We start from the raw sequence: 12597 nt of genomic DNA, 5'->3' as shown, positions 1-12597 counted from the left end.
AATTTTATGATGCAAAATAACGCTCGATTAACAGGGCCGCATCTAGATGCTTGGTCAGCCGGGGCAAGCAATACATTTTGATGGCCCCCTTGTAATGTTGAAGAGAGGTTACGTAGTGAAATTTGCCCCCTCCTCCTTTGGTCCGGCACCCCGGGCATCGGACCCCGCTTGATTCCCTCTAGTTGCGACGTTTCGATTAATCAATTATTATAGTATTACAGTATCAATACAAGGCCGTTCCCAATAACGGCCACATTTCCACGGCCCCATTATTAACCTTTGTTAGGAGATTTTACTTTACATAGATACATAATCCTCATACAATAAGTGAATCAAAATTTTTAAATTAAAAAATTAAGTATGATTTTCTATAATTGTGTCTGTTGTCCCTGTTCCTAGTCATAGACATGAATATAGAATGGGGAGAAAATCCTGATATTTCCTGACAAAAGTTTGAAAACCCATCAGTGTCAAATGGTTAAATAGGCAAAATGGTCGGCGGGCCACGGCAAAAACCTTCGAGGGCCGCATGAGTTGAAGAGCCCCTGATGAATGAAGGAATAGTAAAAATTCGGACAAGCGAAATCTTTGCTTTCGATAGCGTAATAGAGAGAAATAGATCCAAATTATACACCCATCTTTCCTTCTCTCCAAAATCTCTCTCGATGTGAGAATGGTCGGTACCTAATGTGATTGGTACCAGCCTTTGCACTCGGGTTGTAATGACACTTTGTGTTATTGCCTTTTGTTTCGGTGCACAACTCAGGTGATAATTACGACGCGTCGACATTTCAGCCCAACCCAATCCGTGTCCGATCATCAAGGCGTTGTTAACAGTGACAAAACAAAAATGGATCTTTCTTATAAGCCACGACCAGATGAACGTATAGTATTAAATCATAAATATAACTTTCCTCTTCACCATATTATAGAAATAACACAGCATAAAAGAAACGGGATGAATTTTCTCTATTTTGGAAACTGTCCTCCAAGCTCTACCTATAACAATGACAAAAAAAAATTGTTTTTACGTGTCAAAAAGATGATCATTGATTTCAATGGTATTTACAAAAACGTATTCGGTGCGAATGGTTCCATCTTTTAACTCTAAAATCGATAAATCAATAAACACGAACAGTACGCAAAGCCATATCATCGTGGAACAAAAAAAAATGAATCGGCTTCCAGCAAGAACACCAGTTGAATGACACTTTTCAACACGCGAGGCGACGTGGAAAAATAACGCAACGGGTATGAATTGTGCACACGGTATTCAAAGAGTATTATTTGGCTATATGTAATAAATAGATACACTATGACGCATATTGATCTCGGAAAATATCGTTCCATTATATAGGGTGGCTGCTTTTTAATGGTTGATGTCATCTAAGTCAGGGGTTCTTACCCTTTTTCAGTCGCGACCTAAAACCGACGCCTCGATCAACTTTTCGCGACCCATCGGTCTATTTTTATTGTTTTTTTAAATTATTGTCAAATATTTATGATCTGATCAAAAAAAAAATGTCTAGTTTCCGAATGTGAATATACACGTGCAGGGAATAAATGCGAAATTGATTGTAATGGAACTGTTAACTGTGCTAACGTGACCACTTCTAGATTTTAAGCTCCCATTTGGAGATCTTAGCATAGACTAAAACTCTTACGCAATGAATTTAAAGATATCGCAATGTTTTAGCGAGAAATAAAATAACATTTCAAAATACCTTGTGGAAACTTTATTGTCAGATGAAAAACACATACGGGTACCAAATTGATAGTTTAATTGCTGTTTTTTCAAGTGTTTTACCCACAAGCTGCCTTGGTTATAATCAGTTTACGGAGCACATGGTTTTTAGACACCTGAGGACTGGGAATATAGATGGCAGCGAGTGAAACCACTTCGTGATGTTCCAACAGGTGGGCCAGCAAGACCTGAATCCAGGGACCCGAATCAAACGAGGGTGGGGGCAAATTGTTGAAAGCTGTCACGAATTCTGAAGTTATTTTTCCTTTATATAGGATTGGGTTCTGAAATTTTTTCCTCTCATTAAATTTCCGATTATTTTTCATTCATTTTAGAATTTTTTTTTTTTTCCGTAATTTCTTGGAATAATTTTTCATTAATTCTGGAATTATGCTGTTCTTACGTTTCAAATTCTCATCATGGTTGAATTTCAAATAATAGCTGTTTAATGCCATAATTTTCGGAATTCCTGTGTGTTGTGTTATAATGTCATGCCGGTCGGATGCCGACCTCTCCCTAAAAAATACTGTACATAAAATCATGGCTCAAGTGGGCTCTGTCCGGCTCCGAGCAGGCCTCCGAATTTTTGAGACGCCTCCGAAATAATGTGGGGGAAGCCATGGTCGATATGCGGCCCCCAAAAGTGTAGGGCTGACAGCACACCAGCCCAGGACTAATATCATTTTTTGTTTTCGTTTTTTAAACTATAAATTTACTACAGAGGGGACCGTCAAAGATTTCAGCCTAGGGTAGGCATCTTCACCCAGGTGCGCGATGCTCCTGTCTGATTTCGTGCTCGCGAATCAGACCTGATTGATGCTCTTATCTCTTCTTTTCTCCTGATTCCATGCATTCGTATGTCAAAATTGCCGTAGGGGTGCTCTTCTTTCGATGATGTACACAGACAGTGTCGTCACGATGAAAAGGTTGACGACCTATGGCTTAGGAGCCCGAATCTAAGATGTGTGGGAGGGGCATGTTGCAACAAATGGGTAAAAAACTTGATTGCAAGCAGTGTCGTACGACCAATCTCGAGAGCTCCTGCGACCCAAGTTTGGGTCACGACCCATATGTTAAGAACCCCTGATCTAAGTCAATCGTATTGATTGTCGAGTGTATAATAAGTGGTCGTCGTTTGTATAATAAGTGGAAGAAACATCAAATTTTACAGACGTTATATCGATGCTCTGATGATACGTGAGGATTTTATACTTAGACTAAGCCCCGGAAAATTTTTCGGAATGTGGTTTGGAATTTCTGAAAGACAGTTAATGGTGAAAAATACCTTGGAATGTTGCAAAGAGGGTAAAAAAATATCTAAGGTCTGCGTGAATATGAAAAATACTTTTTTGGCCAAGCCTATATTTGTTCAATCAAGTTATGCGTTTGATTTCCTCACCTAATTTAACAAATCAACAGATATTTTTACGGGAAATTTCCAATGAAGAAAAATATTGAATTGAGTAAAATTTTCGTTTAGTACAAAATATCCTCAATATTGCAAAATTTCAATTTTGAACCCGAAATTAAACAATCAAAAATGCCAAAAGATCATTTTAAAAAGCAACAATGATAAAAGAAATGTTATTTTGATTATGACAGAAAAGAATGAATGAAAAGAAGCATGAACCTTCTGTACGAAAAAACGGTCAATATTTGCACATGTGCAGTGAATATCACCAACATGGCCATGAAAAAAAACCTATCAAACGTCATCAACGTAATCCAAAAAATGTTATATTACAGGCCGACTTTTATACCAAAGTTAAAAATATTAATCGCTAAAAAATTCTTATCAAATATTTCTGATAATTACGATATAAATTGTTTGATTACGATAATCGATAAATCGTTTTGAATAACGATTGGTGCAATCAAAACAACATTAAAAAAAAACCGCACATGCATGATGAATTGAAATTGAGTTGAATCTGAAGCTGAAAAAAGAGACGTTAACAGAAACGCGTTGTTACAAATTAACTTTGTATGATATGTTGAACTTCCCCCCATATCATACACACCTAAAATAAATTAAGTCATATGCCGAGTCGGTATGATTTTTACCAGTGTTCTCTGTTCCCATAGTTTTTTAATTCTTTGTCACAATATCTACAAAAAATTCCTGAGTCTTTTGTTTTTTAAACGTAATTTTGTGATAAATTATGAAACAACCGGTCTAATAGCAAAACCCAGAAAATTCGGAAAATTATCTTGTCTTGTTTAATAATGAAAAAAAAAAAATTCTAGAGTGTGTATACAACTATACATAGTAACTTTTTTGTTTCAATTTCACAATTTGCCTTCATTGATTTCATTTCTTACATAAATTCAAGATGAGAAATTCAAAAAAATGCAGCAAAAGTAGTCTAGAGACCCCTTATTACTTGACACGTTGCAAATTTATAATGAATATTAGCGAACATGAGTACATATTAGTGACAGCGAAACAAAAGGGAAAAAACATTTTTTTGCGAGAAAAAGAAATTAATGTACAGTTTAATATGAGAATAAAATTTAAAAAAAGTATCAAATGACATTACAATATGCTGGCAATCAACTAATCACTAGTGATTAACTACAAAGTGGCTTGTTCCATATAGAAAAATTACGATTTAACGAACCTGAATTGAAAGCTGTAAGAAACGTTAAACGGGAATCACATAAAACCGAAAATAAACATTTTTTCAATACCGAAACGCTATTATTATTATTATTATTTTTTTAGAAAAGTGGAACTAATGATGTTGTAAATTGTTTAACAGAAGGTTTAGAAACGAAGATTATTTGATGAAAAATGAACGAATCTAGTGGAACATTTTCGCTTTTCCCTCCAACATGAAAAAGCACTGCTCTAATAAAGAAGGGAGAGATTTACCGGTAAATTTTCGAAGCGAATAGAAATACTTGGTACAAACCGACCGATAATGATCGAATAAATACGTAGATGATAAATGCATTCGAATTTGTGGGAAGATGGTTATTGCCTGAATTAGTCAGTCTAATGAGGCGTAAGTTATTTCGATTCTTGAACAAAATTTTGAGCTCACACGACACATTCTATATATATATATATTTAGCATATTACGTATGCTAAATATAACTCTAAATAATGAAAAACGAATTTCTGAAAGTTTTCAGAGTGTTTCCATTAAGCGTTTCAAAACATCATAATTCAGTTTATTAGCACTTACAATCACAACATTAATAATTATTAATGTTTTGATCATTTATTTGAAAATGTTTACATACGGTTTAAAAATGATAATAAGTCGGGTATAGGCTGTGTTTCGAGTTACACCCCCCCCCTACGCGTTTTTTGTTTCCCGCTATCCAAGCAATCAGTAAACGTTATAAACTTTTATATTTTATTCCTTCTCCTATGGACTCTGGACTTTTACTCTATTACTTGATGACAGAAAACTTTCTTTTATAAACACTTTTATAAAACATTTTTTTTAAATAGAATGTTCTCTTTTATAATTAGAATTAGAAAGAATACTCTATTTTATAAATGGTAGACACTTTTCATAAATAGTAGACAATTAATAGAATACTCTTTTATAATTAGATTTAGAAAGAATTCTTTTTTTATAATTAGAACTAGAAGGAATATACTCTCTTTCATAATTAGAATCAGAAAGAATACTCTCTTTCATAATTAGAATTAGAAAGAATACTCTCTTTTATAATTAGAAGACATTTAATAAACAAAAGACTTTCTTTAATAAACAGAAGACATTTTTTTATAAACAGAAGACTTTCTCTTATAAACAGAAAACTTTTTATAAATAGTCGACATTTAATAGAATATTCTCTTTTATAATTAGAATTAGAAGGAATACTCCTTCATGAATAGAATACATTAAACATAAAACTATCTTCTATAAACAGATTAAAATTTCTCATTGTTTTGTCTACGTTTTTTTTGTTTCATTGTATGAATAGAAGAGTTTAAAAAGTATTTTCTAACTACATATTACTCCAATCGGAGCTACAAAGTGAAAAGTTTTGCAGATTATGCAGGGTTTTTTTTTCGGTTTTTCACGTAAGAACCGTGGCCATGAAACACAATAATTTCCTCTGTACAATCCGGAGATACAAATCACTGATTTGACAAAAAAAAGTAATTTTTCTGAATTTAAATCTGGATAGATTTTAATATAACAGCAAATTGAATGGGATGGTCCATAGTGGCGTGTAATCTGCATATGCAAATTTCATTCACCTATAAGAAATCTTAAGGAGTGCTTAATTAATGTAAGAAGCTGTTGGTCACATTTTTGTAGAAAAAAATGGTGATTTTTCTACTAGAATTTATACACCTAACTATAAACCTTAGACAAATCTATGTTTTACAAATTAATATAAAAAATATTCATTTCTATCCCAATCTCTAAAAAATATAACAAAAATAAAGCTGCAAACAATACTCAGTGGCAGATAATCCGAACAAAAATATTCCGATGTTATTTTAACGAAGAAAAATCAGCGAATTATACATAGAAAAATATTTTATATAAAACGATACCCTGATTGATTACTTGATGTAATTTATCTAATATATACACAACACGACCAAAGTCGTCAAAATTTAATTTGAATGTCACTCCGGGGGAACCTCTACGAGAAATTTCGAAGAACTCTTTAAAACATATCGATATCTACATCGAAAATATTTCTAACTCTCATTATATGTGGAAACAAACGTCTCTTTATTAAGTAAATACTCTTCATGTAATTTTCTCCTATCATTTTTAATGAAACAGTATTCGATCTTATTTAATTTAATTTTAATATGTGACATTTATATGTGATATAAAAATTTAAACTCAGATATTTTCCAACTTGAATAAGATACATTTTCGAATGTATTGACAGTAAATAAATTTTTGTCTCTTGGGTGTATTTCTCGTTATAATAGATTTCGGGGAAAGGAATTTTGTTTCCAGGACAGCCACACATCAGTAATAGAAAAGGATTTCCCACGACTTCTCGCTATAATTGCGTCTATAACTTCACTGTCTCTGAATATCTGGCAAGGGATCAGTTTCCAATTTTTTCTCTCTCTCTCTCACGCAAACAAAAAACCAAATAACGTATTTGAAGTTTGAGAGAAAACACGATGAAGACAGACAGAGAGAGAGAGTTAGGAGGTCGTAGAGAAATATATTCTCTTATTACGACCGAAGCTGGATATTTTATGCTTATGACAAACACACTCTTTTCTTATTCTGTTCTGATCCTTTAGTATTTCTTTGACTCGGCAACCAAGTGATGAGATGGCGATAATCCGTGGATCTTCTGACTCCGTGTGTGAGATTTTCTCTCTCCAGAGAAGATTTACACAACGCTAAAAAAGACGTGTGTCGATTGCTCCAGAGGAACCGTTGATATTCCCGATCAAAAAAAAAAGACTGGATTTTTTTTGGGAGCATTTCTTTTAAATCCCTTCGATCCGAGAATTTCCGTTGAATACCAATCTGAAAATTTTTGAATCTGATGATCGAACGAGGTTTTTGTTTCGAAATGGCAATCATCAATATTTTGTCTAAGTATTATTGATTTCCCGCTCATATTCGTCTTAGGCGGCGGCACCATCTCATTGGCAAATACTGGTAATGCCCAAGGAAAAGCTTTCATAGTGCAGTATCATTCACGAAATCGGGCTATGAATTTGTACAGGATTTGTGTAAATTTTCCAGCGGGAGGTGGAATATTTTTAGTTGGCTCATATTCATCTTAGACGACGCTATCCTTTCGCCAATTACTGGTAATGTTCAAGTAGAATCGTTTATAGTACGGTATCGAAATCGGGCCATGAATATGTACAGGCTTCATATAAAATTGTTATTGTTTTATTAGCGTCGTTGATTTCCAGCGTGAAATAGAATGTTTTCTGTTGGCTGATATTCATCTTAGGCGACGTTATCTCTTCGGGTAAAATTGGTAATGTTCAAGGAAAATCTTTCACAGTTCAGTGTTATTCATGAAAGCGAACCGTGAATTTGTACAGGCTTTGTGTAAATTCGTTATTGTTTTATTTGCAGATAAATACGGATGGAAACCATTTCTCTGAAAGCAAATTGTGAATCAGTTTTTATGAGTCAATTTATACATAGGAAATTCGAGTTATTTTCGCCATGAAACTAACTCTGATGGTGTTTTAGGGGGATTTTACATAGTATTGGATGGATTTTGGTGGATTTGACATTTTTTTGGTGGAAATACATTTGCTAAAATCTATGCAACAGTATTGCATTTCTCATATTTGTAAATCATCCATAAACTTGTGAGAAAATGTTGCAAGTTATCCCAAACCTATAGAAGAAATTTGACACTTTTCTGTTGTGAATCAAAAAAGAAAATTTTTTTGGTTCCCCATAAAACGTATTTGTTATAGTTGGCTGGCTCATACCCGTTGATAGCGAAATTATCTTATTGAATCATACCTGTACAGCTGAAATTGAAAACATTTATGAGAATCTTTCATTGCGCAATATTATTCGCGAAATGGGGGGGGGCGCATGAATATACACAAGTTATTACCATTACTATTACACGTTGGTGTAGATATATGTTGAACGAAAATACCTTGCATGATAGGTTCGAATATCGGATCGCAAAAAGTGATAAAACCTGCATTCAGAAAGGGTTTCTCAGTAATTTTTATCCGTAAATCAAATAATAACGGTACTGCCCGATGAAAAGATTCTCATGAATGTTTCCAATTTCAGCTGGTAGCTATAAATTAAATGAGATAATTTCGCTGTCAATGAGCCTAAGCCAACTGAAAATATGATTTCTCAATATCGGAAACCAAATTTCTGTTTTTATGTTCATGGCAGAGAAATATCAATTTTTTTCTAAAAAGTTTATGGATCATTACTTAGTTGTAGATATGTTGGCTGGAAGAGGGACCAATGGTGGAATCCTCCTATGCAATCTTCATTTAAAATTTCTAAAATTTGTGTGTTTGGACAAATTTACTAGACATGTTTGGATCACATTATTCATAGACTTTTATTATTTTGAGATTTTTCTTTTAGAATTCGACAAAACTTTGATATTTTTAATATTTAGGTAATATATCCTTTTCTTATTACACCATATGATGAGGATTTTTAAACTCATCAAGTTAAACATAAATATAAAATCATCAAGTTAAACATAAATATAAAATCATCAAGTTAAACATAAATATAAAATCATCAAGTTAAACATAAATATAAAATCATCAAGTTAAACATAAATATAAAATCACCAAGCATAACTATCACCATTTAAACCGTTATATTTTATTTTGTTATTTTTCCTTGAGACATTTTCTATGGTTTTGAAAAGTGGGGAGAAAATTGAAATTTTCGAAGTACTAAAAACATTCTCACATCAATGAGTGCATCATGTAACTCAAGATAACGTAAACCCCCCACGAATATACGAATTGTTGGCATTTGAAGTCTGTTTCTAAAGCATTGCTTGACGTAATGCGTTTGTTTTGAAAATATTTGAGATCTGAATATTTCATTTGTGCTTATGCAAAATGTACAGAATTTTCGGTTTTTCGGCTGCAATAAAATCATGCATATTTTACACATTTTCAGCGTATCCCATTCGGTATCACCAAAACTTCAGTGATCAGTGAATTCACGAACAAGATACGTTCTCCTATTCCAAATATCTCTCCTATTTTATTAATATCTCAAAAAGAGAATTGATTGATAATACGTATTTTTCCTGTAAAATGACAAAAGACTATTTTAGTCGAATTCAATAGAATGCTTAGAATTTGTATTGACGTTTAGTTTACTGTTATCTTAATTTTTAAGCAGTATTTCGCATGGAAAAGTTCCATCAAGAAAAAACATTAATATGCCATTAAGAGGAAAAACGAAACGTGAATAAAACATTTACAGGAAAATATAAATTTTCACGATACGAGATAAATTTTTAATTGATCTCTTAATCGGTGTAAAGTCGAGGCTGTTTTTATCCACTCGTTAATGAATAGTAATGTTTAACTGAAGAATGTATTTTCGGCATCGTGTTTATTTCCTATCATTTACAATTAAAGGTAAACTCTCAGTATGAATACTTAAGTTTAAATATCCTCGTAGTTTCAGGTGCATTCAATATCCGAGTAATGATTTTGTACTTACTTCTGTGGCTTTTAGAACTAAAGTATCGACCGATTCGTGGCCAGATATAATGTTGCGTAGTCTAAGAGGTCTTCTGGATGGCGACGAGATTGAATTTTTTCGGCTTCCTTGATTGCTGGAGAGAAAAAAAAGAAAGAAATTATAATTATGAACACACAGTCACAAATTTTACTTTAAATTGAATTTTTGCGGATTTTATGCGCAGTTTTTCAAATACTAAATTGGATATAATAAAAAAAAGTATAAACTAATGCAAACTCATCTACTCTTAAATATCTTATTTAGTATTCAGATCTTTAACATCTTCAAAATTTGAAACTGTTGATCACAAAAACATACTTCCAATAAGAAAAAATAGAGTTTTTTCACCACTTTCAGCATGTATATTTCTGTGAAAAGTCTTATGTCGAGAGACCAGTTAGGATAATTTTTTTTCCATCGATAAACTAATTGTTTTTCTCTATGCCATAAAAAATGAAAAGCTATACCAGAGGTCCGCTGGTATTAGTTTGTACCCATGATAAAAAGAAGAGAACCCTCACATCAAGTTTGACGTACTGTACGAATGCCTAAAATCGGGATGATTTAATTATCGTATGTAGTTTGTAAAAAGTGCTTAATTAGCACGTTGATCAAGTGCTCGAGAGCACAAAATCGGACACGAGCATGGAGCCCTGTGTGTGCTTCAGGAAGTACCGTGGTGCTCACGAGCAACAGGTTGCAGGTGTGCGTGTGTGTGCGCCTGCACTATACAGTTCGTACGAACATTTGTGTAATAGGTTTCACATTGGCTGTTCAGTAGGTAGAAAATCATCTTCGTCCCCTCTTTTGGTTAAAATTATAAAGAAACACCACAAAAAGAAATCCTCTTCCTGAGAATAATACTTGACATCCATATTTTTTGCAGGCATCTTTTTTCAGCCACCTCGTTGGGCATTTTGCCTGTTGTTGCCCTTTGTGTTTGTATTTGTATTCACAGTTGGTCCCTCTTAATCGCATAATGAATAAATGGACATCAGTAGTATAACCCTGAGGGTTTCTGGCTTCAATCCCAATTTGAAGCCAGAAACCCTCAGGGTTATACTACTGATATCCCGCTTAAAATGATAAAATACTCCGTCACCAAAATTCCTACCACAGTCAATTTAAAGTTTTGAACTTAATATGAGTTTTCCTTGCTTAATTTATTACGCCTCACACGTCAACCTGTTCATACACATTAATCACTATACATATAATGTTTTTATTGAATGAAGCATTTGGAATCAATGGGAAATATGTCACCAAGTTAAGATATATACATTTGAAGTAGGTACTGACCTCCAAGTAGTCGAGTTTTCTTCAACACGCGCGTTTATTTTTCTATTTTTGTTTCTCTGTCGAGCCAGTAAAGGTCGCTAACTTGTGCAATGAGAAGTAATAAATTTTGGGTATCGTGATCGTTATAATTAAAATGTAATTTTCATTTCATTTTCGATGTCTGATTTATTCGAGAAGTTTTATTAATATTGATCCTTCATCCTTTAAATGCACAAACTTTACAAATCACTGCATACTAACGTAAAATGGCAATTGAATTGTTCCCCGCATAATCGGATACTGTGAGCTGCAATCGTTGATATCCGGTTAAGCGGGCCCGACGGTATGTTGAAAAAAAAAGTCGTTAATTTATTTTTTTTCTTAACTATTAATTTCCTCTCCATAAAATTACAGTCTCTTCAACTTCATCCTCCGCTTAATCAATGTCAAAAATTATTAATCAGTGTTGGTTGAGATGAAAGTACCTTTTGTGAATATTTTTCACAGTTTTTTTTGGATAATCCCTTGAATACACACGTAAGTAAAAAAAAAAGAAGAAGAAGATATTCACCCCATGTGTAAGTAAAATTTTTAGTTTGCAAAAGTCGATATATTCTTTTGAGACGTCAGTCATATTATGAATAACAGGGAAACAGGCAAAAATTTATCAATGACCATATAACAAGATAACGGGAAGAACATGGGAACAACGACGGACTTTGTACCCGTTTTCTTTTAGGAGTGAGGAAAAAAAATGACCATATACGTATAGACAATGGAGTTTATGATGGATGGTATTAATTACGCGATGAAAAATTTCTTCTCCTGCTAGTTTTCTTAGACTTATTAGAAGCAAAAAAAAAAAAGTTATCAAAAACACTGAATTTTCTCGCGAGTGTATCTCTTTCGGTGCTTATTATTTCTACGCATGAATTAGCATTCATTAGTAGCCGTCGATGAACGCCACATTGAAAAAAAATAATAATAATAAATAGATTATACCTATATGTATCCTAATATCCGAGATACGACATGATGGATTAGCTGTTGGGATATAACAAGAAAAAATATATGTGTGTGTATATTGTTGATTTAATCCGGAAGATAACTAAACATGTTAACTAACCACGAGAGTAACAAGTCGTGAAAGATACGTTTTTGGTGTAAAATCCATCATCAAATTAAGTACGAAAATTAAATTATCCCGTTAGGATGGTTCTCTTCTATGTGTACATTTTCTCATCATTTGACATATTTTTCATAATTATTTTTCATTTCTTACAAAATATTTAGACATGAAAAAAGATCGACAAATCTGCAAATTTTTGTTAGAAACAATTTTTTTTTGTGCTGTTACTCGATTTTTTTTGGGCTGTTTCAATTTTAACAACCAGCTAC

The 12597-nt window shown here is 33.1% G+C and overlaps 1 protein-coding gene across 1 annotated transcript in view; it reads right to left on the bottom strand.

Moving 5' to 3' along the window:
- Nos (Nitric oxide synthase) overlaps positions 1-12597 on the bottom strand; it is a 156058-nt gene that overhangs the window by 56065 nt on the left and 87396 nt on the right. The window contains exon 2 of the mRNA XM_089250494.1: positions 9901-10015. Within this exon, the coding sequence (XP_089106620.1) occupies positions 9901-10015 (115 nt within the window). The remainder of the gene's footprint in view (positions 1-9900; positions 10016-12597) is intronic.

The sequence above is a fragment of the Pholcus phalangioides genome, unplaced genomic scaffold, assembly GCF_987345545.1.
Source record: "Pholcus phalangioides strain wild (caught in Gottingen) unplaced genomic scaffold, Ppha-v1.0 ptg000024l_1, whole genome shotgun sequence".
NCBI lineage: Eukaryota > Metazoa > Arthropoda > Arachnida > Araneae > Pholcidae > Pholcus > Pholcus phalangioides.
The sequence above is the reverse complement of the archived record's forward strand: the minus strand, read 5'-3'. Positions and strand labels throughout refer to the sequence as shown.